This window comes from Diabrotica undecimpunctata, chromosome 9 (genome assembly GCF_040954645.1).
Source record: "Diabrotica undecimpunctata isolate CICGRU chromosome 9, icDiaUnde3, whole genome shotgun sequence".
NCBI classification, from domain to species: Eukaryota; Metazoa; Arthropoda; class Insecta; order Coleoptera; family Chrysomelidae; genus Diabrotica; species Diabrotica undecimpunctata.
In genome coordinates this window covers 42,880,026-42,906,770 of record NC_092811.1, presented here as the reverse complement: position 1 = coordinate 42,906,770, position 26,745 = coordinate 42,880,026, and the positions used below count along the sequence as shown (strand labels likewise).

General features: G+C 32.9%; 1 protein-coding gene across 1 annotated transcript; it reads right to left on the bottom strand.

The window, feature by feature from the left end:
• Nucleotides 1–1,297: 1,297 nt before the first annotated feature.
• On the bottom strand, nucleotides 1,298–26,652 carry LOC140449434 (uncharacterized). Its single transcript, XM_072542603.1, has 7 exons — nucleotides 26,570–26,652; nucleotides 23,552–23,636; nucleotides 18,166–18,288; nucleotides 18,072–18,107; nucleotides 7,174–7,291; nucleotides 1,477–1,544; nucleotides 1,298–1,410 (listed from the first exon to the last, which is right to left on the bottom strand). Exons 2-7 carry the CDS (start codon nucleotides 23,624–23,626, stop codon nucleotides 1,393–1,395), a joined length of 438 nt encoding a protein of 145 aa, XP_072398704.1. The 5' UTR covers nucleotides 23,627–23,636; nucleotides 26,570–26,652; the 3' UTR covers nucleotides 1,298–1,392.
• Nucleotides 26,653–26,745: the final 93 nt, after the last annotated feature.

The window sequence follows — 26,745 nt, the reverse complement described above, 5'->3', positions numbered from 1 at the left end:
TTTCACGGAGTCCACAATACACATTGAATATAATAGTTTTTTCTCCCATCGAAAAATTTGGACGTCGTTTACTTTTACTGCTTTCACTTTCCATATTACTCACAACAGTAAAATAAGTGTTTACTGCTTAGATAATCTAATCGATATGTGTCATGTCCTGAGGTGGGGCCACGATGAGTAGAATACTATTTTGCTGACGTCACGTTGCGTAGCAACGACGAATAGAATCGACGGTTGCTGGGCAACGTGACGTCAGCAAAATAGTATTCTACTCATCGTCATCACACCACTGTTTACTTCGATAGAAAAACAACTGAATACCTGAGTAGCCGACTTTCACCGACTATCGCGGTTTTAGGGAGGTGTAACTATTACCTTCTAAACTAAAATTATTATTTATTGTAATTAATTCAAATCTATAAAACAATAATAAAAAGTAATGGGTTGTACAGCAATGTAGTATATCTTTTCTAAGTAAAAATATTAAGAGAATAAAAGTTTTGATTCTAAAAGTATGTCGATTGGGAGATAAAAAAAATTGAACGTATTAAACGAGCACTGAAAGATGTATGTGGCGTCCTTCATCATTTTTAGTGGCGAATTTTAATTTCTCGTCCCAAAAAACTCCAGCTTATCAAATTTTGTGTTGTTATCCCATGCCTATCACGAAATATTTAAAAATAAAAGTTTAACTTTGACCCCCTTTATTTTGGTTATTATCAACTTTCGTACTAAAGTAAGTTAGTTTAAATCGGCCTATTTTAATCTCAGGAAGCTAAGATTAAGTTATGGCCATTCGTACCATGTATACTATATTAATATATATAATAACCCAAATGTCAACAATAATCATATTAAAATTAACATAATTATAAATAAGTACATATTTATTTAATACAAGTAGCTTTGTCGTAACTTCTTATGATATTTTTCGTACGCCATTGGAAGACCTACAATAGCAATGAACCATCACTATTACTTCCAAGAATTTACTGCCTAGATTTCTGGATTCAGACTATAGGAGATTTAATATTTGTCACTGCTCTTATTTCACGAATAACCTCTACGTTAGTTATTTCAGGTCCTACCTCTACGCTTATACTATTTAGATAGTGATTTCTTTGTCTCTGGTTTTGAAATAATTCTTCTATGTATTTCTTACATCTGCGTAATTTTAGTTCTGTGTCTATAACGGCCTTTTCCTCCCTGCCTAGTACTATATTTAATTTATTGCTAGGTATTTATTAATTGTAAAATACAAAATTATTAATATCATAACAATTAAACAAACTTATTGTTGCGGAGAATATATATATTACAGTTTCTACTAATAAGTACAAAGTCATGGATTTTTCAAATGTGTTAAATCAGTCCGGTTCCACTTGAGCTGTGTTAAAATATGATGTATTTCTGAAACAAGAAAATAAACAAAAATGATAAATCAAATATTTAATAAAATTTTTGTAACTGACTTACATCTGGATTAATTTTGTAATGGCATTTGGTCATCTCCAAAACTTTTTTATTGATGGGTACATCATCTCCTGCAAATTAGGAATTTATATAGATATCCAGTTTTTACAGTATTACGATATAATATAATAGATCGAAATAAAGATAAAAATGTAAAAAATGATGAACAATATTTGTATATGGGAACTGAGTCAATACACACAATCAAGTAGTTTTTATTATTTAATGATGGTAAATTTTGGGCTACCGGTTTCAAAGCTTACAATATGTGAAAGCTTACAAGATATCAGATAAAGAAAAGTTCTATAAAATATGGTAACCTTGAGAAACATCTTCTCCTTCAAAGGTATCCATATACTTAAACAACCCAAGAATGTATAAATTTTGTATTTCAGGTATATTATTGTGTTAGTGTGTAGCGAAACTTTTTTTTTTTCAATATACATAGTTATTAATTGTTATAGCTGTTTTGTCAAGATTATAAAATTAAAATTTGTGTTTATGGACGTCAGATACAGACTATTAAGGGATGCTTTGGAAGATGTGAAAACCTCAATATCGTCTAACATGGCTGTTGTAATACTTCCTCCCACTTCAGAAGACCGAGATATTGATAGTGACGAGGACACTCTTGAGGACCAGATTTTGGACGTGGTTGACTTAAAACTTGAAATAAAGGTTCTTGGAGAGGCAGAAATTCATGACGGTAATGCCGAATCAGATGACGAATGAGAATCAGTTGAAAGTCAAGCACCACAAAAATGAAGGAAATCTAAAAAAGTGGCAATCCAGCAAGAAGCCCAAGATTTACCTAAAGTAGGAGCCAAACATCTATCGAAGTAGAAGATCCAAATCAACCACCCCCAGGAGCAAACAACAATACACCATTGGAGCCTCCATCAATTCAGGAAGTACGGGATGCAATAAAACACCTAAAAAATAACAAATCTCCAGGAAGTGATGGTATACCCGCGGAACTTATTAAATGTGGAGGTGCTACTCTGACTAATCATATATATAAAATCATACTGAGAGCCTGGAATGAGGAACAAATCCCAGAAGAGTGGTGTATTGGGATCGTTTGCCCGCTACACAAAAAGGGCGATGAATTAGAATGTAGAAACTGTATGGGAATAACCCTCCTTAATACAGCATACAAAATATTTTCGAGTATTTTATATGGTCGCCTGAGTGAATATTCAGAGGAGATTCTTGGCGAATCTCAAAGCGGTTTTAGGCCTGGTCGATCAACAACAGACCAGATCTTTGTGCTAAGGCAAATACTGGAAAAAACCAATGAATTTAATATCGACACATACCATCTTTTCGTAGATTTTAAATCGGATTATGATAGTGTCCTAAGAAATAAATTGTATGAAGCCATGGATGAATTCCACATCCCCGATAAACTGATAAGATTGGTTAAGGCTACAATGCGTAAAGTTGTTTGCAAAGTCGAAATACAGGGCGAACAATCACAGGCATTTGAAACGCATGTTGGGCTGCGACAGGGAGATGCGCTGGCGTGTCTCCTTTTCAACATAGCTTTGGAAAGGCGGTCAGGGATGCCCAAATAGACAGCAGAGGAAACATTTTTAATAAATCATCCCAAATTTTGGCATATGCAGATGATGTTGATCTAGTTGCCCGCACAACACGCAAGCTAGAAGAAATGTATACCACCTTGTCACACGCCTCAAAAAATATGGGCCTGCAAGTAAATAAAAATAAAACTAAGATAATGGCATCAACACCCAACAATAGAGCCAGAAACATCGGCCACCAATTCACGGTTGATAATTCTACCTTTGAAGTGGTGGACAAATTCACATACTTAGGCTCCCTGATCACCAAGGAGAACGTCATGACGGAAGAAATCAAGTGAAGAATAATCCTAGCAAACAAATGCTATTTTAGACTGAGTAGACATATGAGAAGCAGAAACTTCTGCTTCCAAAAAACGCCAAAAGCCAAAGAAAGGAAAGAAGGAAAAGAAAGCCAAAAAACAAAAATAACCATATACAAAACCCTTATACAACCAGTGTTGACATATGGGTAGGAGGCATAGACCATTTCCAAGGCAGATGAAAATCTCCTGCTTATATTAGAACGAAGGATCCTGAGAAGAATATTTGGTGGCATCTGTGAAAATGGTGTTTGGAGAAGGAGGTACAACTACGAGATATATCACAGATATAAACATATATTTGGTGGTAAAGACGTAGTATCCTTTATAAAAATAGGAAGACTAAGATGGGCAGGACATCTGGCAAGATTACCGCAGAACAACCCTACTAGAAGAATCTTTATGTCACAACCTGTGGGAAGTACAAAAATGGGTAGACCAAAACTCAGATGGAGGGATGGTGTAGATGAGGATGGTAGACAAATAGGCGCAGCAAACTGGCAAAAGTTGGCAATTGATAGAACTAACTGGCGTAAGAGACTTGGGAAGGTCGAGGCTCTTTTATAGGGCTGTAGCACCAATGATGATGATGAGGAGCCAAACATATGGGTAAAACGGAGTTTTAAATATTCTCTTTGTGTTTTACTCCAAAAATTATTAGTTTTATACGTAATCACAGCGAAACTTACTCTTGAAGGTATCAAAATTTTCATAATTTTACAGTTTCTGATAAAGATATTTGTCAGTTTATTGGCTTGCTCCTGATTAGCGAATATCCTAATCTACCTGGTAAAAATGACTACTGGCCAACGGCGGATGACATGCAGGCTCTTATCTTTGCGAAAACAATGAGACGTAAAATTTAGCTAACTCAAAAGTAGCTAAAGTTTTACCACTTTTCAAAAAATTAAAAATAAATATTCAGCAGTTTGAAGTTTTTCATAAACATGTAAGTATTGATGAATCAATGGTTCCATATCATGACCATAACTCAGCTAAAATGTTTATAAAAAATAAACCAATTAGATTTAAAGTCAAATTATGGATGCTCGGTGGAAGTATGGATATCCATATAACTTTGATATTTACTGCGTAAAATCGGAAATTGCTCAAACTCCCTAAGGCACTTGAGTTGTAAATAATATGTTAGAAATTCTGCAAACTACGAACAGCTATGTTGTATATTTTGATAATTTTTTCACTAGCTACTCCCTTCTGAAATCTTTATCAGAATATGGTATACGGGCTTGTGGTACAGTTCAAGAAAATAGGATCAACAAATGTCCTTTAGTTTCATCGTCAACCATCAAAAAACAAGATCGAGGGACCTATGATTACAAATCAGATGGCGATAATGGGATGATGGAATGATAATGCTCCTGTAATAGTCGCTAGTAATTATTTTGTAGTAACCACTGTTCAAAATACAATCAGAAGAGTGAAGTCTGAACATGAAAAAGATGTAACTTTACCAAATTTAATAAGACAATATAACATTGGAATGGGTGGTGTTAAACTTTTTGATCGTTTAGCTGCTTCTTATCGTCCCTGACTTAGATCAAAAAAATGGTAGTGGAACTTGTTTGCTCATGTATTGAATTTGGCGGTTGTGGCAGCTTTTCGCATTTTTCGACATGTGAATGTAGCGAAACGTTGCTCTAGTACTTGTAAAAGCAGGATCAGGTCAAATAAAAAGAAAAGGCGGTCCATCTGCCCCTGTTCTAATCGAAATAAAATTTGACGGGATAAATCACATTTCCGAATGCACTAACCAAGAGCGTTGTGTTGTGTGCTATAAAAATACTAGACTAAAGGGCACTAAGTGTGAAAAGCGAATTCATAAAAATGAATGTTTCAACCAATTTCATACATCTAATAAATAACTGTTTTATAAAAGGTAAAAGAAATAATATGTGTGTTTTCTGTGTGTTTTAAAGTATCTCAATTTTAATTTTTAACTTTATATAGTAAACTTTACATCCATTTACCACATATTACAAGATAACTTTATCAAAGAAATTTGATAATTACAAGCTTATATAATTGCACACCCACACAATTTGTACATCTATTCTTATTCATTGTCTTACAACTGTCACCTCCCAAAACAAAAATAAAAATCTCAATAAATAACACACATTTCATAAATATATCTCCAGAATAAATATAAATAACTTTAAAAAACTTAATGGTATAGAACATTACTTTCATCAAACAAACAATTACATTTCACCTATCTCTACTTTATTGGATAAAATCTGTCTCCTCAAGAACTTCCCTGTTTACTGTTAAACAATTACAATAGTTGACTTGAGTTCTCCAATCAACAATACAAGATAGTTTGAACCATGTTCTTTCAACCATCAATTAATAGAGTACCGGCATGTAAGTAATGTTTTATTTATTTGTTTATTTATTAATTAATTACAGTTTAATAGACTATTTTACCAATTTGTGGGTCTTACCTTGTCTGCTTAAACATCTTATTCATTTTGAAAAACCACACACATGTAATATTGGCATAATTACTGTAATTTATATAATTTATATCATCTATCTTTATTTTATCTTTATTAGACAACACCCTAATATGGGTTTATTATTTTCAGCATTTATTTAACTATGTATCGTGACCTGAAGATGCTTTGCATATGGTAGAAAGCGAAACCGGTCGTCTGATAAGTTAAATTAAATTGATTGTGAGTAAGTCTAATTTATTATTTCTTTTACCTATTGAAATGGACTCACACAAGCAATACATTCATGAACTGTTTTATATCTTATCTTATTTTTACTTATTTTAGACATTTGTTCTAATAATAAACCTTTTTTCAAACAGTTAAGTATTTTACTTTTAGAAAATACATAATACCTTACATGCCAACAGTATGAACAACATGGTGAAGACAAAATACAGCAGCAATATTTTCTTTACTTTAAAATCTATTAAAATATGTCAAAATAAAAGACCTTTTACATATTATCTGTATATTCAAAATATTTCATAAAGCCGCCATTAAAAGGTTAGAAACAAATTAACGGAAACGATAGACGCGAAAAGGGGACTACGTTAGAGATACGCTCTATCGTGCATCTTGCTCAACATCATTTTCGCAAAAATAATATGAGACGCAACAGTCAATACTCGAGAAACAACAATCAATAAGAATATGCAAATACCAGCGTATGCAGATGTTTATGACATAATTATAAGCTCAATAGAGAAATTATAAAGGCATTTATTGGAACAGAATGAGCTGAGATCATACAACGTCGCAAGAAAAGCAAAATTACAAATATACAAATCTTAAATAAGACCGTTACAAATAAATGTTTCAGAAACCTGGACACTCTCTAAAAGTAAAAAATGATTATTTGAAAGAAAAAATTTTGCGACACATAGGAAAAGGCACAAAAGAAAGTAAAATTTAAAGATACAACTTTAAACTATACAAAAGATACCAAGATCCGGATATCATAATACGCATTAAAATACATTAAATTATCAACACGGCTAAGTTGGATGGGGCATGTGAAAAGAATGAAAGAAGAAAAATACCAAACAAAATAAGCAAACAACTCCCAGTAAAAAAAACCACAAGTAAGAGTAAGATTCAAGCTATAACTACATTAAAAATAAAAAAATTGTTGAAAAAAACACTAAACAGATCATAATGTAGATATCGCGCCAATGAAAATAATGATGTTATAGATATGTAAAAGATTTTATATTTACTTTCCTTACTGAACAACATAAAATATAACTGTTAATTTGTAGGTTATAAATATCTTACCTAATTTTCTGGCATTGGCAGCACATGGAGCATATTGTGCAATTTCATCTGATTTAAGAACCTTATCGTTCAAATAATATTTCAGTTTTTCTGTTACAATTTCCATAGTTGCGGTCATCTAAAATTTAATAATAATGTGGTATTAACTATCAGGTGTATGAGCATCTAGAAATTATTTATATTGTATACTGGATTTATTTGTTATGTAAACATATATTCTACTAAATACCAGATTCTCGGAAAAGATAAGTTTAAAATAAATATTTTGCAAGAACTAAAACGTATTTAACAAAGTTTGCATGTTTAAAAAAATGTTTAAAACCATGAAATCTCCGAAGGTCACTTGTTTATTAAGATGTAGGTCCACTGAGTCTGCAGTGGAACTTACTAAAAATAAATATGAACTCATTATATAATATTCTCACATAATTAGTCTATTAATTAACAGACCTAGACTTTAGTAGAATACGCTATCATATTGCATCGACTTACAAATGAGCAGTACACCAGGTCTGAGGGTTTACCCCCAGATATGCCGATAGCGTATTTCACTACGGCTTAACGGGATGATAATTATAATGATGATGGTGATGTTTAAGAGGTTTGTGTTCTGTAGCAGAAAAAAAGTTTTTATGTAAATGTATGAAAAAATTTGCAGATATTCAACATAAACACTGTTATACTCGGTTCGCTATCTCCAGTCCGAACTGTCTAGTGAATTTAGTAATTATTTTTTTCCGAAGTTAGTTACTTTTTGACAGACTCGAAGTGGCTGGAAATTACTATACAACCAAGCATACCTACTTATAGCCAGTATTAATAGTAAACAAACTAAATAGTATATAAAATAGAACTTTACAAATTACCGACAATCAATATTTATTTGTTTGCACCATATATACTAAATAGTTATGTTAAATTATAAAAACTAAAATATATATTTTAAATATATACTACCCAAAATGTTATGGGTTTAGTATACACTTCCACTATTTAGAATAATTCTTCTTTTTTTTTCAAAGAAAGAAGTCTGCAATAGTAGTATACTTGAGCTATTAATACTGAGAAGTAGGAATTGTTGTGTTGTAGGTTTCCGACATGAATCTGTCAAAATATGCCCGAGCTAAGCGAATGGAGTATATATTATAAAATTAAATAAAAATCAAGACAACAATAAGATTTAAGTCATAGAACTTGCACTTCCTCTATGTAGACAATTCAATTGCCACGGACATCTAGAATATTTAAAAAAATTGGTGTGTGTAGGTATTATTTCCTTGCTACTGGGGTATTTGAGTACAGTATTATAGGAGTGAATGGAGTGAATAGATAGCTAAGTCAGATTGGAATCTAGTTCCGTGAACCTACAATGGTAGCCATAGCGTAGAAGAAGATTTTTGGTTTGGCGTCAATGGTGAAAAATTACTCCGCAGCTATGAGGCGTCACAAAAAAGCCTAGTAGTATCTGACTCAAAGTGGGTAGTTCCAAACAGCGGTGGTACTTCTTGTCAGGAACGGTTGAAATTACAGATTGGAATGTAAGTGGAGACTAACTAACTGACTAATTCTTCTCCTCCTTCTTCTTGCAGTTTGGCTTGCAGTGCAGCTGCCAGTTTGGCTATTCTAACTTTATTGAGTGCTACTCTAAAAAGTTCTGTAGTCGTTAAGTTGCACTAATCTCAGAGATTGCACATTCTCTCTTCTCATGTACCTTACTATGCAGAATGATTTAGAGCAAGCTGTACTGAAGTTTGATATATATTACGTGGCTCGTATATTCCAATTTGCATTGTTTTTAAATTATGCTTATTTTGCAAAAAAATGACATTAAAATAATAGCAGGAGACTTTAATGCCAAAGTTAGAAGAGGCCCTAGAGCTAGAAGATAATGGTCTCAGAATCATAAACTTTGCGATGTCAAATGGTAATAGCTACGACATGATTTTCCATAAGGATATACATAAGGGAACTTAAAAATCTCCTGATAATGAAACGATTTACCAAATAGATAGTATAATCATCGATGCAAGACACTGCTCTAACTTATTAGATGTTAGGTATTTTAGAAGAGCAACCATAGATAGTGATTACTAGTTAGTTAAAGCACGATTTAAGGAGGAAATATATAATTTAAAAAGAAGATAGAGAAAAGAAGCGAAAAATTGCAAAAGTATACTACAGATAGTAAATAGAAGATCAAATAAGGATAGAAAACATAGAAGAAGAAGAAGACATTAACCAACTATGGACAACTATACGAGATATTGTGTTACAGAAATCGGTTAAAATATTGGGCAAAACCAAATCAGAAAAACGAAATCATGAGTGCAAAATAACCACAAATAGAAAGAACGCAACATACCAAAAAACCATCGACGAAGGTTGTGCATGGAGCAAAAAAGAAGAGTAAAGACGTCTTGGAGAAGAGGAAAAACGTATTAATCGACGTAAGAAGGAGAAATACGAACAAAACATTCTTAATGAGAGTTTGTTTGATAAAAATGGAACAAGAAAATACTAGAAATCCTTAAATAATAGCCATCGAGACTTTAAACCACGATTAACAATTTGTAAAGACACCAACGGTGAAATTATACATGAAAAACTCAGTTCTTAACAGATGGGCACAACATTTCAGCGAACATCTGAATATAAACGATATTGAAGGAGGTTACAACATATACCATCAACAAAATCTACGCCACTCAAAGAAAATAAAGCCCCAGAAATCGATGAAATCTGTTTGGAAATGTATAAAAAAGGCGATGATCAACATTTTGCAACAATCCATAAACTAATCGTACTTGTATGGCAGAATGAATTGGTACCAGAAGAGTGGCTAAAGGAAATAATATGTCCGTTGCATAAAAAAGGTGATCAACTAGAGTGTAAGGAGGCATTACTCTATTAGCATCTGCGTATAAAATCTTCGGCAATGTATTGTTTGAAAGACTTTTATATTTTACAAAGGATAATGTTGGTCAATATCAATGCTGATTTACTGCTGGAAAGTCAACTACATATCAAATTCAAGAACATAAGCAGATTCTAGAAAAGTCACTAAAATATAACATAGATACACACCATCTCTTTGTCGACTTGAACGCAGCCTATGATAGTGTGAAAAGAACTAGATCAATAATAGACTAGCCTATCAATAATACACTCGCAGATCCCACCTAAGTTAGTTAAGTTCACAGAACAGAACTAACAATGCAAAACGTAAGATCATACATTAGAATTGAAGGAGAAAACTCTACGTTCTTTGACAATAATAATGGTCTAAGACAGGGACGCGCTGGACAGAATAAATTGAAAGTATGTTGCTTATGATTAAGATCGATACAAGGAGTTGGGAGAGGCCTATGTCCCAAAATGGACAAGAGAAGGCTAAGAAGAAGAAGAAGAAATATCATGAACTTAGTTTTCTTTAAATTTATTTTTAGTTTATAATCGTTACAATGGAAATTGTAACGATTGTAAGTTGTTAAACAAGGCGTTAAAGTTCTTCTAGTGTTCCTGTCACAAGGACGGTATATCTTATGTTATTAAGTGACTCTCACCGTGTATTGTTAATTGACTTCAAGCAATGCTAATTCTGAGATGGCTTCACTGTATAAATTAAATAACAATGGTGATAAAATGCACCCTTGGTGCACCCCACGGCGTACCTGGATAACCTCAGCCAGTTAGTTTTCAACTTTCACTATATTAATCAATTCTAATGTCTCTACTGTTTATCTTTTTATTTAACAAAATTTTATTCGGCGGATCGTGATTTGTGCTGTTCTTTGTCAAATGCCTTCTTAAAATCAATTAAACAGGCATATACTTCTTGATTTATAGCCAGGCATCTCTACGAAAGAATACTCACTGCAAACAGTACATCCCGTGTTTCCAGACCTTTCCTAAATCTCATTTATTTATTACTTACGCTCTATCTAATTTGTTATGTATTCTATAGTGAATTACTTTTACAAACAATTTCAAGACATTATGGTGCGATGTTCATTGCACTACTTTGCATTGGCTTTTTTAAGACGCAGTATAAATGTCGATTGAAACTATTCTTTAGGTATCATACCTACCACTAAAAAGAAGATTTAAACCTTCAATATGTGGATCTACAAGAGGATATAGAAGATTATCTTATATGAGCCATCACCTCAACGTCAAAGTTCTACAGCGCACGAGAAATAGAAAAGAAGTGGTTAGCGTAGTGAAATAATGTAAGTTTGATTACTTTGGTCACGTAATTCACAGCTAACAAAGATATTGAATTTTTCAATTTGTCATGCAGAGTAAAGTATTTGACAAAAGGAAAAAACCTCTAATAATACATTGAAATGACCTTTAAACTTTTTTAAAAAGTGGCCAACAAAACTATCATAGCCTTGATGATTGCCAATTTTCAGAAACGATAAGGCAGTAAAGAATAAGAGAAAAAGTGTTTGTGTGTGTGTGTGAGAGAGATGGCAATCTTTTTGTCACAGAAAATTATTATAAGGATGTTTAAATTTTTATTTTAGAATCGTTTATAAACTTAATTAGAATATTATATATACATTTGTCAGAATAAGATAACAGATTGCTGATGTTAACTGGTAGGCTAATATTGAGATCAATTAAACCTAAATATAGGCTTCGAGTCTGTTCCCTATTATTAGGACAATCGAAAAGTAAGTGGTTCAAATCTCCGACAGATTTACCATCACAAGGACAGAAAGGAGTTTCATAGATTCCAATCCTATGCAGATGATCTGGAAAGAGGCCATGATTAAGTTTTAGCCGGGTTATTAACGAAAAATGTACTTTATTATAGTTAAAATTAAAATGGTGAATATTTTTTGGTAAGCATGGATGAATAGAAAAGTAATGGTTTCTTGAAGTCTTCTGAACCTCTTTATATTTTGACATCCATCTTTCCCTGCCAATACTCCTGATAATAGAAAAAAGATCTTTACAGTAGTAAAAATTTGTAATTTCGGATATCTCAGATGTATTTTTTGCCATACCATCCACTAATTCGTTTTAAATTACTCCATTGTGTCCTTTAACCCAGAGTAAAGTAACTGTTTTTTTTTTGTAAATTTTAAAGAGAAAAAGATAAACTCAGAAGTTAGGATTGGATTTAATTTAGGCAAGCTTAAATATTTCGGACCTGAATAGGTATTACTAGGATAAAACCTTATCACCCAAAAATGTCAGAAAGTGTTATAAAAATGTAACAATATTTTTATTTCTACCTGATGTCAATAGAACTCTAATAATGAAAATGATTGGCACTATTATGTTCAACAATCGGTATAACGGTAATTTTTATAACGGTTCTTTAAGATAATTGCTGGTAAATTAAAAATAAAGAAAAGGCCTCTAACTTTCTTATTTTATTAGTTTACATAATATTTAATTAAATAATTTTTTAGAAATGAAAATTGAAAGGTGATAAACCAGGTGTTCAAATAGAAAATGACAAGATACTTGTAGCGTTATTTAAAAAATTTTTATTGTCGTATAAATTAAAAAGACGCCCGGTTTATACTCTGACAAATAAATAAACTCATATTCCCTTACATTTTTACCAATCTACATCAGCATTTTAAGCGTTATACAGTGTGTTCCAACGAAAATTTTACTCCCCCACAAACTTTTCAAGAAACCAAGAGTCTCTTCAAAATTTAATAAAACACGTCAATTTGTATTTACTTAAGGACAAATTTTCATGCAAAATTCATGTCCTCAGATGTAACCCCTCACTGTTCGACATCAATCATCTGTTGTTTTAAAAAGCAATTGTGATCAGGTGGTACATCGTTTGAATGGTAATTCTTTTCTGTACACGACACCAGATTTTTTTTTTTTTAAATTTACTTAATAACTTTGAAATTAACCAATTAAATGTTCTTCACGACTTAGAATACAATAATTCAATTAACCTGCAAATCGATGCAAACACGCTACTGTGTTGAAGATCATTTTTTTCTTTTTCTAAAAATATCACTTTTTCATATGATTTTTTTGAAGTTATACCTCTATATGCGCGTTCGACGTTGGAAATTTGTACTAAATCATTACATATATAAGATATAGGTAAGAGAGAGACAGAAGATATATTTTCTTTCTCTTTCTCTCTCGAGAACAAAAATGTTCCTTTTGTAAATAATAGTTAATATTTAACAATATTACTATTATTTTTCCATTCTGTTCGAATTTGTCTTGAACCTCGTTAGGCATGTTAAATTATAAATTAAAACTTGTAAATATCTCAAGAAAGTTCAAATGTAGACTTATATACACAACAAACAACAATTAAATTGTATATCTGTCAATGTCAGACAAATTGACAGTTGTATCACGAAACAATATTTTTATTTTATAAATATTATTTTCATGGTAAATTAAACATATGCGTTAGTTAGTTATGTATATCGTCATTTTTAAATACTTATGAATATTGCATTTTAATTTGCAATATATTATTGTATTGAATTACGTTGCAGTGTATTGTATTGTATTTTTATATTAATAACAAAATAAACAATGAATTTTACTGCAGATTACGTGTAAAATTTTATTTCCTTTCAACTCCTTTTATACATATATGAAAATAAAAATATATATTTTCATCAAAATATTGATTCAATCCTTCATTTACTATACTCCTATTACAGGTCAAATGTTGTTTATATACAGCAAACGATGCGCCATATACCTATATACCTAATTCTGTTTCTCTTTATGCTCTCTCTTACCTATAGCATTACATTATGTATTGATTGTGTAGCTTGACTTCCATAAAAATTTGTATTGCTTGTCAAATTTAACGTGATACTTGGCCGATTTGAAATTAGGTTCCAGCCACGATGCGCATTCGACCACAACACAATTCGTCCTTATTATTTCTTGATCCTTCAAAGTGTAAGGTACTTGTATAGTCTGCGACAAAGTTTTTTTATTTTACTTATGTTTAAAGTTACTGTGTGTTGAAAAAATACCGTATTACAATAGATTTGACTTTTTAAATAATTATTGTTAAGTATTTTAAGTTATAAACATGGATTTTCATTTAAAATTACAAGGCAAAGTCTTGTCTGGACAAAGGAGGGAGGAAATAGCAAATGTAATTAATTTTATGCAGAGAGAAGCGATGCAAAATCCGCATGTTAAAGATTTTAAAAAAGTTCAAGAGCGTGCTTCCTTAGCAACGGGAGTAAGTATAGCCACTATAAAACGGATCTCTCGTGAAATGAAAAATATAGAAGAAGGTGCTTCTACTTAATTTTCGACGCCTAACAAAAAAATGAGATCTGCCCCAAAATCCAACTTAGGCGATTTTGACAAAGGTTTACTTCGGCGTATAATAATAAATTAAGTCACGGAAAAACGAGTTCCTACTTTGCGACATATTACAAATAAAAATTAATGAAGACAATATCTAGACAGGGTCGCATAAAACTTTGAGAAAAGTGATGAGAGATATGGGATTTTGATGGAAGAAAGCGAAGAATAACAGGAAAATCCTAATGGAAAAACCCGATATACAACTGCCCCGGAGGAAGTTTCTCAGAAATATTAAACAATATAGGGAAGAAAATCGGCCCATAATTTACATGGATGAAACTTATATTCATTCCTCTTGCACAAACCCAGAAATAAAACTTATGAAATAGATCAAATGATGAACAATGCAGGTCACTCTGTCTTAAGACTACCTCCCTACCACCCGGACTTAAATCCAATTGAGTTAGTGTGGGCTGCTCTAAAACAATATGTGTCAAATAAAAATGTAGATTTTAAATTTAAAAATGTTGAAACATATTGTGATGAGTTTTTCTGCAAATTTTCCCAAGATGAGTGAAAAAAATATTGCGAGCATGCTATATCTTATGAGCGTTATTAAATGGAAAACGAACCAACTCTAGACTTAATTGTAGACGATTTAATAATACATTTGCAGAAAGATAGTGTGGATTCTCTAGAAAATAGTAGTTCGGAGACAGAAGAAGAACTTTAATTTTAATCGTGTCTTTTGTGGTGAGTTATAAATTAAATTATCTCAAGTGTCTTATGTAGTCAAGTAATTTGTATCTAAAAGTAGTATTAGACATCAGACGAATCAGTGAGTTTGAGCGCCAGCGGCACCGAAACACCATTCTGAAAGACGCGTAAACTGAGGCCTTTTGGGCACCCAGTCGCCGAGGATAACAAAATTCATTTTGCCAATTCGACGACTGAGTGACCGAACACACATAGTTTGAACAGCGAGACATCGACCCAGGTCGATAGGCGATGGCCCACTGTCTGGACAACACATTTAGGGAACATGAGTCCTAAGTAGTCATTCAGTTTTTAGTGATCCAAAGGGAAAAAAACTTTTCTAGCTACCCGTAAAATTAGGTGGCTTAATCACATACGGAAGATGTTCTATTAAACAGGGTCTCCAAAGTAAAAAATAAGTACAGTCTCCTCTGCGAGGGGGAGGGGTGGAAGGATAGCTTGTGGGTCAGATAGGTACCACTCGAAGGGAGTGTGACCGGTTTGATCTTCATACTTGTGGGTCCCACTATTCCATTGGAACACATATCTCTGTAGGAGCTGGGTTGTACGCTTGTGTGTGTGTGTGTGGTTTTATTTAAAATAAAAATTATTCTTAGGCTATTTTCTTGTGGCATAATAATGTAATTTACTATTTTTATTGGGAATAAGCCACAATTTTGGTTTAAAATAAGTTTATAATAAAAAATAAAATATTACGACAACTCTAGTATAAAAATTAAGTAATAAATGTTTCGTCGGTATGTTCCAGGTATAAGATTAACTACTGTTCTTTTATTCTTATACCGTTTACTGTAACTCAAATGTAAAGCTTTCATCTCTGCCAATATTCCTCTTATTAAATAACAGAACGAGACATTTATAGAAGTGTTCGAAAAAACTGCCGCTTCAACATGACTGAATGGTCAATATTAATAAGTCAAATAAAATATAATTATTAGAAGAATTTTTTTACCAAGTAACAAAACAAAATATTTTGTATTTTGAGAAAAATTTGGGAAGGAAAAATTGAAACGTCAAAATAACATAAAATATAGACATATCATAGAAGTTCCATAAATAAATAAGGTCACTCTCTGTAAACTTGTAGTACGGAGTGTACCAACGAGGCTAAGAGACCGAGCGCATTATGTATCTCTTTTCCTCCGAATGCGTTCTCACTTAATTTTCTACGCAAGTGGACAAATTTGTCAAGTATGACCTTAAATTTGACAAGCTGTAACGGCGAATGCGTATATAGAAGTATAACTTCTACACACCCGTTTTGTTTCTTAATAATGAAACCTAATTATTTTCTTTAATGTTTACCAGGTCACTTTTTATTTGACATTTTTTTCAACCACTGATTAATCTGAGATATTATTGTGTAGGTTTACAAAAATGGGATATTCTAGTAAAGAAAGAACAGAATTAGTTAAGCTATAATATGGAAATAATGAGTGTGCTAGGGCTACGGCAAGGATCTTTAATACGAGCCACCCAGAAAATAAAACGTAAGTAGCCAATACGTTAAACATTTAACTAATAAGTTTGAAGCTACAGGTGACGTTAATAACACAAAGCACGAAGTAGACATCGAGTGCAAAATCAAGCAGATGGTGTGTCAGTATTGGGTTATTTACAAATAGATAATCGACAGTCTATAAGACAACCAGTTTGTGCATCTGGTGTATCAGCATTAAGTGTTGGTTGAATTTTAAAATCCCATAAATCTCACTCTTATATAATACCATTACTTCATCAATTAAATAAAGATAATCCTGATCGCCAGCTTCAATTTACTGAAGAATTTAGTAAAATCATAAATATCAGCCAAAGTCGATTGTACAATACGCGTTTTTCTGACGAGTGTACTTTTAGGTTAAATGGGGAAGTTAATAGACATAATTGTTGTTATTGGAGTAACATCATTCCTCATTTATTTATGTAGACATATACACAAACACCTCAGAAATTAAATGTATGGGTTGAATTACGTTATTAGACCTATTGGAACTTCTTGAAGGAAATCTCAGTTGAACAACCATTTAAATTTGTTAGAAGATGTTACTGATTCGCTAATCACTAACTAATTGAATACTGATAATAACCTTTTAGAGAATAAACTGATTTTCTAACAGAAAGGAGCATCCCCTCAATATGTTATACTCTTAAGATAATTTTTAAATTAACGTTTTACAGGGCCTTGGATAGGCAGAGGAGGTCCAGTAGAGTAGCCGGCCGGATGAGCGGTTCTTTTGCCTTTGGTTTTTTTGTGAGGATACCTAAAATCAAAAATATACAACACTTCGCCTGCAGATCTTGCAGAGCTGCGACAAAGAATTGTGACGAAATGCATTTGCAAATGTACGAATAGGCTTTGAAAATAGACTGTATTATTGTATGGAGGTCACAGGAGGTCATTGTAAACATTTAATTATTTAATTAAATAAAATTTTTTGCTTTAGTTTTGCTGATGTTTAAACAATAAATTAGTTGAATCCGTAGTTCCAAGTTATTCCGTAAATTAAAAAAAAATGGAGTGTCATGTACAGAAAAAAATAACTTTTAAATGATATGCTACTCCACCACACTTCCTATTTAAAAAAAATTAAAAGCTGATGCAGGGCAGTAGGGGTTATATTTGGGGGCATGAATTTTGCATGAAAATTCATCCGCCTCTTAATACAAGTTGACCTATTTTTTTATTTCAAAGAAACTCTTTGTTTCTGAGGGGGCGGTCGAATTTTCGTTAGAACAGACTGTATTTAGAAGTTATTATACCTAATATAATCATTTAAGCCAAGTCTAAGTTCATTTCAATAACATTAAAAATAGTTTTTTATTTAATTATATAAACTTACCGCTTCTGACGTTAACCAGAGGCAAGTAATGTATGGCTGAAAAAGAAAATAATTTTTTAAAATAGAACAAAATTGACTTGAAAAAGTTGCTTACTCCAAAGGTGTCTGGAAATATTCCTTTCATGGCATCTTCAACTTCTTCTTCCTTAACTCCAGTAATGGCATGGCAACGTTCTGCCCATTTGACACCATCAGCTTGTAGATGTTCACCCAAATCCTACGAAAGAAAATTGTTAGAACGCCAGATAGACGTACACACCAACTTGACAAACAACAGTTAACTAAAATATTCTAAAAATAATTATTGCAGTAAACCATCAGACAAATTTAATGATCTTTTGATCGAATATTTTTGGATATTGTTGGTGTTATAAGTGATGGTAGCTTACCATATTAAACACAGTTCTTAATTTATACCATACTTATATTAAAAAAGTATGTTTTTATGTTATCTTTCGTTGAACTTAGTCTTGCGTTTGATTATTGTACTGATCTTTATATACTACTGTTTTCTATGAACATCATTTTATCTGATCTATGATCTTTGACGTCATCCTAGAATATCCTATCCTATAATATGATTCTTCTTCTTCAGGTACCATCTCCGCTACGGAGGTTGGCAATCATCATAGCTATTTTAATTTTTGAGGCAGTAGCTCTAAAAAGTTGTTTTGAGCTGCATCCAAACCATTCTCTTGAGCCATGAAATTCGTCTTTTTCTGATGCTTCTTCTGTCATCTATCTTTCCTTGCATTATGAGTCGCAGGATGCCATACTTCTCGCCCCTCATCACATGTCCGAAATACTGTGGCTTTCTTTTTTTAATTGTTAGTTCAACTTCCTTCTCTTTACCTATTCTTCTCAGTACTTCATTGTTCCTAACTCTATCTACCCAGAAAACCCTCATAATTCTTCTATAGGTCTACATTTCAAAGGCGTTAAGTCGTCTCATTGTGTCTAGATTTAACGTCCATGATTCCACTCCATAGTATAGTACACTGTATATGTAACATTTTGTTAGGCGAACTTTAAGAGCTAATGTTAAATCTTTGCCACATTGGACCTTTTTCATTTTCATAAAATTAGAACGTGCTTTTCCGATTTTGACTTTGATTTCTGCAGTGTAGTCATTATTTTCTGTTATAAGTGTTCCTAGATAAGTGTACTTTTTTACTCTTTCGATCTGCTGGCCTTCTACTGTCAAGATTACGTTAGTATTATGGTTGTTTTTACAAATTTTCATAATATTTTATCTATCCTATAATACGCATCTATTTATTTTTAGTACTGATTTATATGAGTTGCTTAAAAGAAAAACTCGGTAAATCCACTTTTTGTGGAAAATATGATATTGAGCTTAACTAGTCCCTTAGAGTCTAAGAGGATGAACTTATGGATCAGAGAAAAAAAAACAAAAAGGACAATGCAAAGAATTAGAGGAGTATCAGAGTCGATATGATAACTTCAATGTTCATCGAATGGTGAAGGAAATAGCTGGAAAGTTCCGAAAGCGCAACAGCGGAAAAATAACAGTTGATCACGGCAACCTTGCCATAACCAAAGAAGATAAAAAGAAAGTATGGGAAGAATACTTAAAGAAGCTTTTCCATGAGTTTAGAATAATACAAGAGCTCATCATTGAAGAAAATTCAGGTCCCGAAATCCTACCAGAAGAAATAACGGCAGCCGTTAGACAAATGAAAGATAAAAAGGCACCGGGACTTGATGAAATTCCTGCAGAACTGTTAATGCTATGTATAACAACTAAAAATAATAATTGAAATATTTATTGAAATATGCAAGGCAGGAAAAATACCAGTAGAGAGGCTCACATCGGAGTTCGTACCATTGCCAATAAAACCAGGAGCAAAAGTTTGTGAAGATTATAGGACCATAAGCCTAATGAGCGATCTGCTTAAGCTGTTTTTAAAAGTCATCCACAAAAGAATTTACCGGAAATGCGAGGAACAACTTGTGCCCATTTAGTTTGGATTTGTGAACGCCGTTGGTACGAGGGAAGCTTTATTTAGCGTGCAGGTATTGTTTCAGAACTGTAGAGATGTCAGCTGTAATGTTTTTGCATGCCTAATTGACTACCAATTCAGTAAATTTGTACTGTAAAGTGATACTAGTAGGAAAGTTTTGGGGAAGTTCTGATTTTTTCATTCCATATGTGTTTTGGGGTGCTAAATCTGAATCTGAGGTTTGCGGACAAAATTTCGTGACGCAACATTTAAAAAACCAGAAGAAATCGTTTTTTTTTGCTTTTTTCCGGTTTTTTTGCTTAAAACCCGAAAACTGTTAACTTTTAGTAAATGGTCTGTTTACAGAAATTAAAGTACTCTAAGTTCTGTACAAATGTCACTATTTTGGTTATTGTACAGACGAACCGTTCGGTCTCAAGTGCAAGTTGAAAATTGGCAATTTGTACCGGTGTGACTGCAAAACCCACTTTTTAGATTTGTATTGAAAGGTTTTCAGTTAATCTCCCCTAGTATTTAAGTTAATTAAAATAAAGTGTGAGTGGTTGTAATACTATTTCTGCATTGTTTAATCAAGGGAAACTGAAATTTGCAGTCCTGCAGAAGAACAAAGATTTGCAATCGGTAATTGAAGCTTTCAAAGACCCTAATTCAAGTCAAGATGAGATTGCCACAGCAGGAAACATGTTTCGCACGGCTCTATATGGAAAAAAAGAGACAAAACTAAACGATTTAAGATATAAACAATACGTATCTTCATCATTCAAAAATAAGACCATTTCCTCATTGCACCCAACTGAAGCCGCTGCACGAGAACATTCATTGAGAGTTTACTATCAGGTGCAGCAGTGGTTATCCAGTCAAGCCATACCTAACGAGCAACAAAAAGAGCCAAGTGAGTGGGGATGGCAGAAAACTAGTAGTGGTCTTCTGACAGTACCAACTACTTTGGACCCTGCACCAAACTCAATACTCCGGTACATTTCATGTAAATGTAAAAAGGGCTGTCAACGCAATTGTGGATGCAGGAAGGCGGGACTCCATTGCTTCCCAATATGCGCGCGCATCATGCGAAGGACTGTGTAACAATGTTGAGCCCCCAAAAGATAGCTCTGACATAGACGTAGAAGAAACTGAAGAAAGAGAGAGAGGTATGTTGGATCTGACAAGCTATTTTGTAGCCATTCATTTCTCCTTGATATATGATATGTGTCTCTCCTCTTTTTATTTTCCAGGAGAACGACTCCTGACGCTGACGATGGAGCAATCAGACCCTGAGCCAGGACCCGATGCCATCGAAGAACCTCAGTACGATGCGGAAGGTATGTTTAATCTCACAATCTATTTTGCAATCTTCATCTCTTCTTGATAAATGACTTAACTTTAAACTTTTATTTTACAGAACAAGCAGAACCAGGACTCATCGTTATCGAAGAACCTCAGCCAGGGCCTTCCAAAAGACAACGGCTTATATAAATTTTGCATATTATAATTTAAAATCACAATAATATATGATCATAAGTAACCAGATTTTAAGTTTTATTTTGTTACGAGTACTACCTACCTACTGAATTTGCATAATTTTTGCCTTTTTTCGTTTTAATTACTTGTGTGGAAAACCAGGTGACATTTATCAAATGACAGCATCCATAAAAATTAAATATTGAAATGTAAAAAGTGGGTTTTGCATAAACTGCTAAAAATTTACAATTTTCAACTCGCACAAGAAACCGAACGATTCGTCTGGAAAAAAAACTAAATACTGGTATTTGTAGAAAATTTCAAGTACTTTAATTTCTGTAAACAGACCATTTACCAAAAGTTGATAGTTTTCCAGTTTTAAGCAAAAAACCCGAAAAAAGAAAAAAAAAACGGTTTATTCTGTTGTTTTTAATGTTGCGTCACGAAATGTTGTCCGCAAACCCCAGATTCGGATTAAGCACCCCAAAAAACATATGGAATGAAAAAACAACTCTCTTAGCAAAAATACAATTTAACTATACAAGAAGGCTTTCGATAGAGTCAGACATGAACAAATGATGGAAGTGCTGAAGAGGACAGGGATTGACGGAAAAGACTTAAAAATAATAGCTAATCCGTATTGGAATCAATCAGCAGTACTCCGAATAGATGGAGAATATACAGATCAGGTCAAAATCTTAAGAGGAGTGAGACATGGGTGCCTAATTTCACCACTGATATTCAATCTGTACTTGGAGCACATTTTTGAATAGGCTCTAAAAGATATTGACAAAGGCATCTCAATAAATGGAGTTAAGCTCAATAACCTAGATGATATAATAGTGTTTTTCAATACCATAGAAGGGCTGCAAAACTTAATGAACAAAATAACGGAAACAAGTAGAAAATATGGACTGGATATAAACACCAGCAAAACCAAGCTAATGATCATTAGCAAGAAAAACATAACTGGAGTAAATCTGTATCTGAACCAAATGAGAATTAAACGTGTCTCACAATACAACTACTTGGGAACTATAATTAATGAGTCGTGGGAGATATTACCCAAGAGATTAAACGTCGCATCGGAAAGACAAAAAGTGCATTCTTGACTATGAGTTCTGTGTTCAAGAGCCATGACCTCACCCTAGAAACAAAAATAAGGCTCCTTAAATGTTATGTGTACTCAGTGCTTGTATAGGGAGTAGAAACGTGGACATTGAAGGCGGAAACTCTTTCAAAACTTCAGGCTTTTGAGCTTAAAATCACCAATGAAGAAGTACTGCGGAGGATGAACACAACTGCGGATTTGGTCAACGTCGTGAAGAGCCGTAAGCTGTAATACTTGAGACATATAATGAGAAATCAAGCAGATCCGAGCTATTTAAATGCATTTTGCAAGGTAAAATTAAAGGAAAAAGGGCCCCAGGACGAAGAAGAATATCCTGGCTTGCTAACCTGAGAGCATGGTATAGAAAGACCCCATCACAGCTATTTCGTATAGCAACCAACAAAGTCATCATAGCCAGGATCATCGCCATCGTTCGGAACGGACGGGCACCTTAAGAAGAAGAATGTCAAAAGGCTTTTCAAATTGCACTTTTGGGTCTAATTGGTAATGTAATCCATGCTTAAATGGTTACGTCATTTTTTTTACTTCTTTGTATTTAAAATTCTTGTTTGTATGTATGTAAAATACTCGGTGGTTTTTCTTTTGTTATTAAACGGATATTTTGTTACTACAGATATATATTGATGTAATATTCTGACTTACAGAGCCTCTGATGTAACTCCTACTCAGAAACTTCACCAGCTCACTTTTGCAATTTTTAAACGGGTATATTTACCTCGAAATTCACTTAGCGTAAGAGCCAATATTTTCCTACTATATTAGTTAACTTCTAGATCAGGAATCAAATAAGTTTATTTTTCCGTTTTTATTTTTAGTTCTAAATATTGGCTCTTCTGTTGATTTATTTGCAATTTATTTTATGACCAAACTTGTTTTATAATACACATAATACACAAAATACTTACTTGGAAACTAAGTGAACAGTATCCTGCCTGAAGGTACATGCAAACAAAGAGTATGGTGATATATTTTGTTGCCATTTTTAATAGTCTGAAAAATAAATCAGGTGTTTTTATAACAGATCAAAATCCAAAAAGTTTGAACGTTTTAATACCAATAATAATCATACAAATTTAAGCATTAAGAATACCGATTTAGTTCAACACGACTATAATCGTAAACTTATTTGATATTCTAATAACCAAAATTCTAAAAAACTGATCTAAGACTTCTATTTCCACTACAGTCAGAAAATAAAGGGCACGGTCAAGCTACCGAAAACAGTAAAATCAGGAATTGTTTAACCAAAAAGCAGCATATATAAAAAACTAGTTAAAAGGCTATTTTTTCTTAAATAAAAGAATGGCAGTTTACATTACATATTATCTTATTGTTTCAACAAAATATTTTAAATTTTGACCAAAAATCTGCACTATTTAATATTATAATACAAAGAAATTACAGCCTCAAAGAGGGAAAAGAACAAGAAGACAGTTCGGCAGAGTCAAAAGAAGACGAATTGACAGACGAAAAAGTATCAAAATTAACAGAAAAATCGACAGAAAGAAGAAGAAAACGATTTTACATGTCAAAGAAGAATTTACAGACGAAAAGAATAAGAGGATCGGCACACCAGTTCACCTGTCACTATTGCTCACCTGCCACACCTGACAAACCTCTCCACCGGTCTCACTTGGAGGTATATCATAGGATATCGCTTTTTCCCACGGTCGACAAAATTGTCCCGTACTCAACCAGCTCATACTCTGATATATTTACTCTGCTCGGTAGAGTTAATAATATATTATACAATTTACTTAGCTTTTTACTCTGCATATTTTACTCTGATTATTTACTCATCCAAATTAGAGAAATATACAAGAGACCTATCCATGAATTAAAAGAAATGACCAGAGGTAAAGATCTTTGAATATGGACAATACACGACTTCACGATGACCACTACTATCCCTCCGGGGGATCATGACTAAGGAAAGAGAAAGAGAGAGAGAGAGAGAGAGAGAGAGAGAGAGAGGGAGAATATGGTTTTATTTTTAATAATCATATCTTTTAGAATATCACAAATTTGTTAATAAGGGAAGATAAAAAAGTTAGTTTAAAAATAGATAACAAAGGGTGAACTAGAAGAGAAACAAAAACTAAGGAGAAAGTGACAAAACACACACGCACCTATTGACAAAGCAAAACTAAACAGAATTACCAGAAGACTTCTGTTAAAAGAAGAAAAACATAAGTAGATCCAAATTTATCCAGAAAGTCTGACACCATTCAAAGATACAAACTATTCTTTATGGAAAGCGACGAGAAAATTAAATGGGTCACAAGACCCCATACCTCTTTTAAAAAATGCCAAAAGTAAATGAGCAAAGAACAGATACAGAGATATCCGAGACATTCGCAGAACATCTTTTGAAAATATTGAGTCCACTTACCAGAAAAGTGACTGTAGAACAAGAAGAACCACTTCATTCTTTTCTTGACGCCCCATATCAAATGAAACTACCAATCTCCCAAGGTAACATTAAAGAAGTAAAACAGATAACAAAAAATGAGATAAAACCCGGGCGCCGGGATACGATCTCATTATAGGTAAGGTCCTTCAAGAACTAACCCATGACTGCTATGATCTTCAATGCTAAGTCTGCACTACTTCATTTTGCAATGAACAGTGGCACAGGTTATACTCATTCAAAAACCTGGTAAAGATCCATAAAATGTTAACTCATACCGATCAATTAGTTTACTTCCAGTCATTTCTAAGATTTTTGAAAAATTTTTGTTAAGAAAAATCAAACCAATATTGGACAAAAAGGGTCTTATATTTGACCATCAATTTGGATTTCGTACCCAATACGCTACAATAGAACAATTTCACACATTATACACAACCCTAAGAATTAGACTCGAAAACAAGCAATACTGTACTGCAGCCTTTTTAGATACCGCTCAATCTTTTGACAAACTGTGACGGGACTTTTGTACAAGTTAAAGAAAAACCTAACTTACACTTACTTTAAACTGCCTAAAGCATACCTTACAGAAAGAAGATGTTTAGTAAGGTAAAGTGAAGCCTACAAAACTCTACCTCATCATATCTGATGTAACTCATCACTTACCAACAAGCAATAACATTAGCAGATAATACTGCTTTCCTAACATTTCATAGTAATCCAGTAATAGTATCAGATATACTGCAACTACATCAAAATAAAACTAGTGAATGGTTTAAAGTTGGAGAATTAAAGTAAATCCCTTAAAATCCACACATATTAAATTTACTCTAAGAAGAGGTACATGTCCACAAGTTAACCTCGATGGACATCCCTTACTCCAAAAGGATGACGTAAAATATCTAGGCATTTATCTGGACAAACGATTAACATGCACCAAACATAATGGACGAAAAGACTATAGCTAGGAATTTTATACAGAAAACTTTACTGGATGCTGGGAAAATACTCACACCTATCGATTGACAACAAGCTGCTGATGTACAAAATTATAATAAAACCCGTTTGGTCATAAGGTTCCACAGCTCTGGAGATCAGCTAGCAAATCTAATGTTATGAAAATACAAATATTTCAATCTAAAACTCTAAGTTTAATCGCTACTGTCCCTGTGGCATATCCAGAATGACGCCTGATATAAAGATTTGCAGGTACTATCACTGTCTGAAGAGTGTAAAAGAATTTCTGAACAATATCAAAACTTTCACTCCGGGGGTTAGGGCTGAAGAGAAAGACAGAATCTGCTTTTATTTTTTTAAATTATACATGTTAGAATATCACAAAATTTGTTAATAAGTGAAGTTGAAAAAGGTATTTTAAAGATAAATAACAAAGGGTGAAAATTATTTTTAAAACCATTAATAAAAATTTTATTATTTATTTGTTTGAGTATTATTTAATATGTTATACAAAAAAGTAGAATTTGGAAATCTCTATAACACATTATTTACTTACGGTATTTGCAAGATTTTTTCTTTTAAAACTCACACTTGAACTGACTACTGTACGGCAATTACCACCTTTATATACGAATGAAATATTTCACAGAATAAAAAATGCAACAAAAAACTATATTTTTATTCATCATATAAATTTAATTTCATTATTTATTCATGGTTACTTTTAATTAT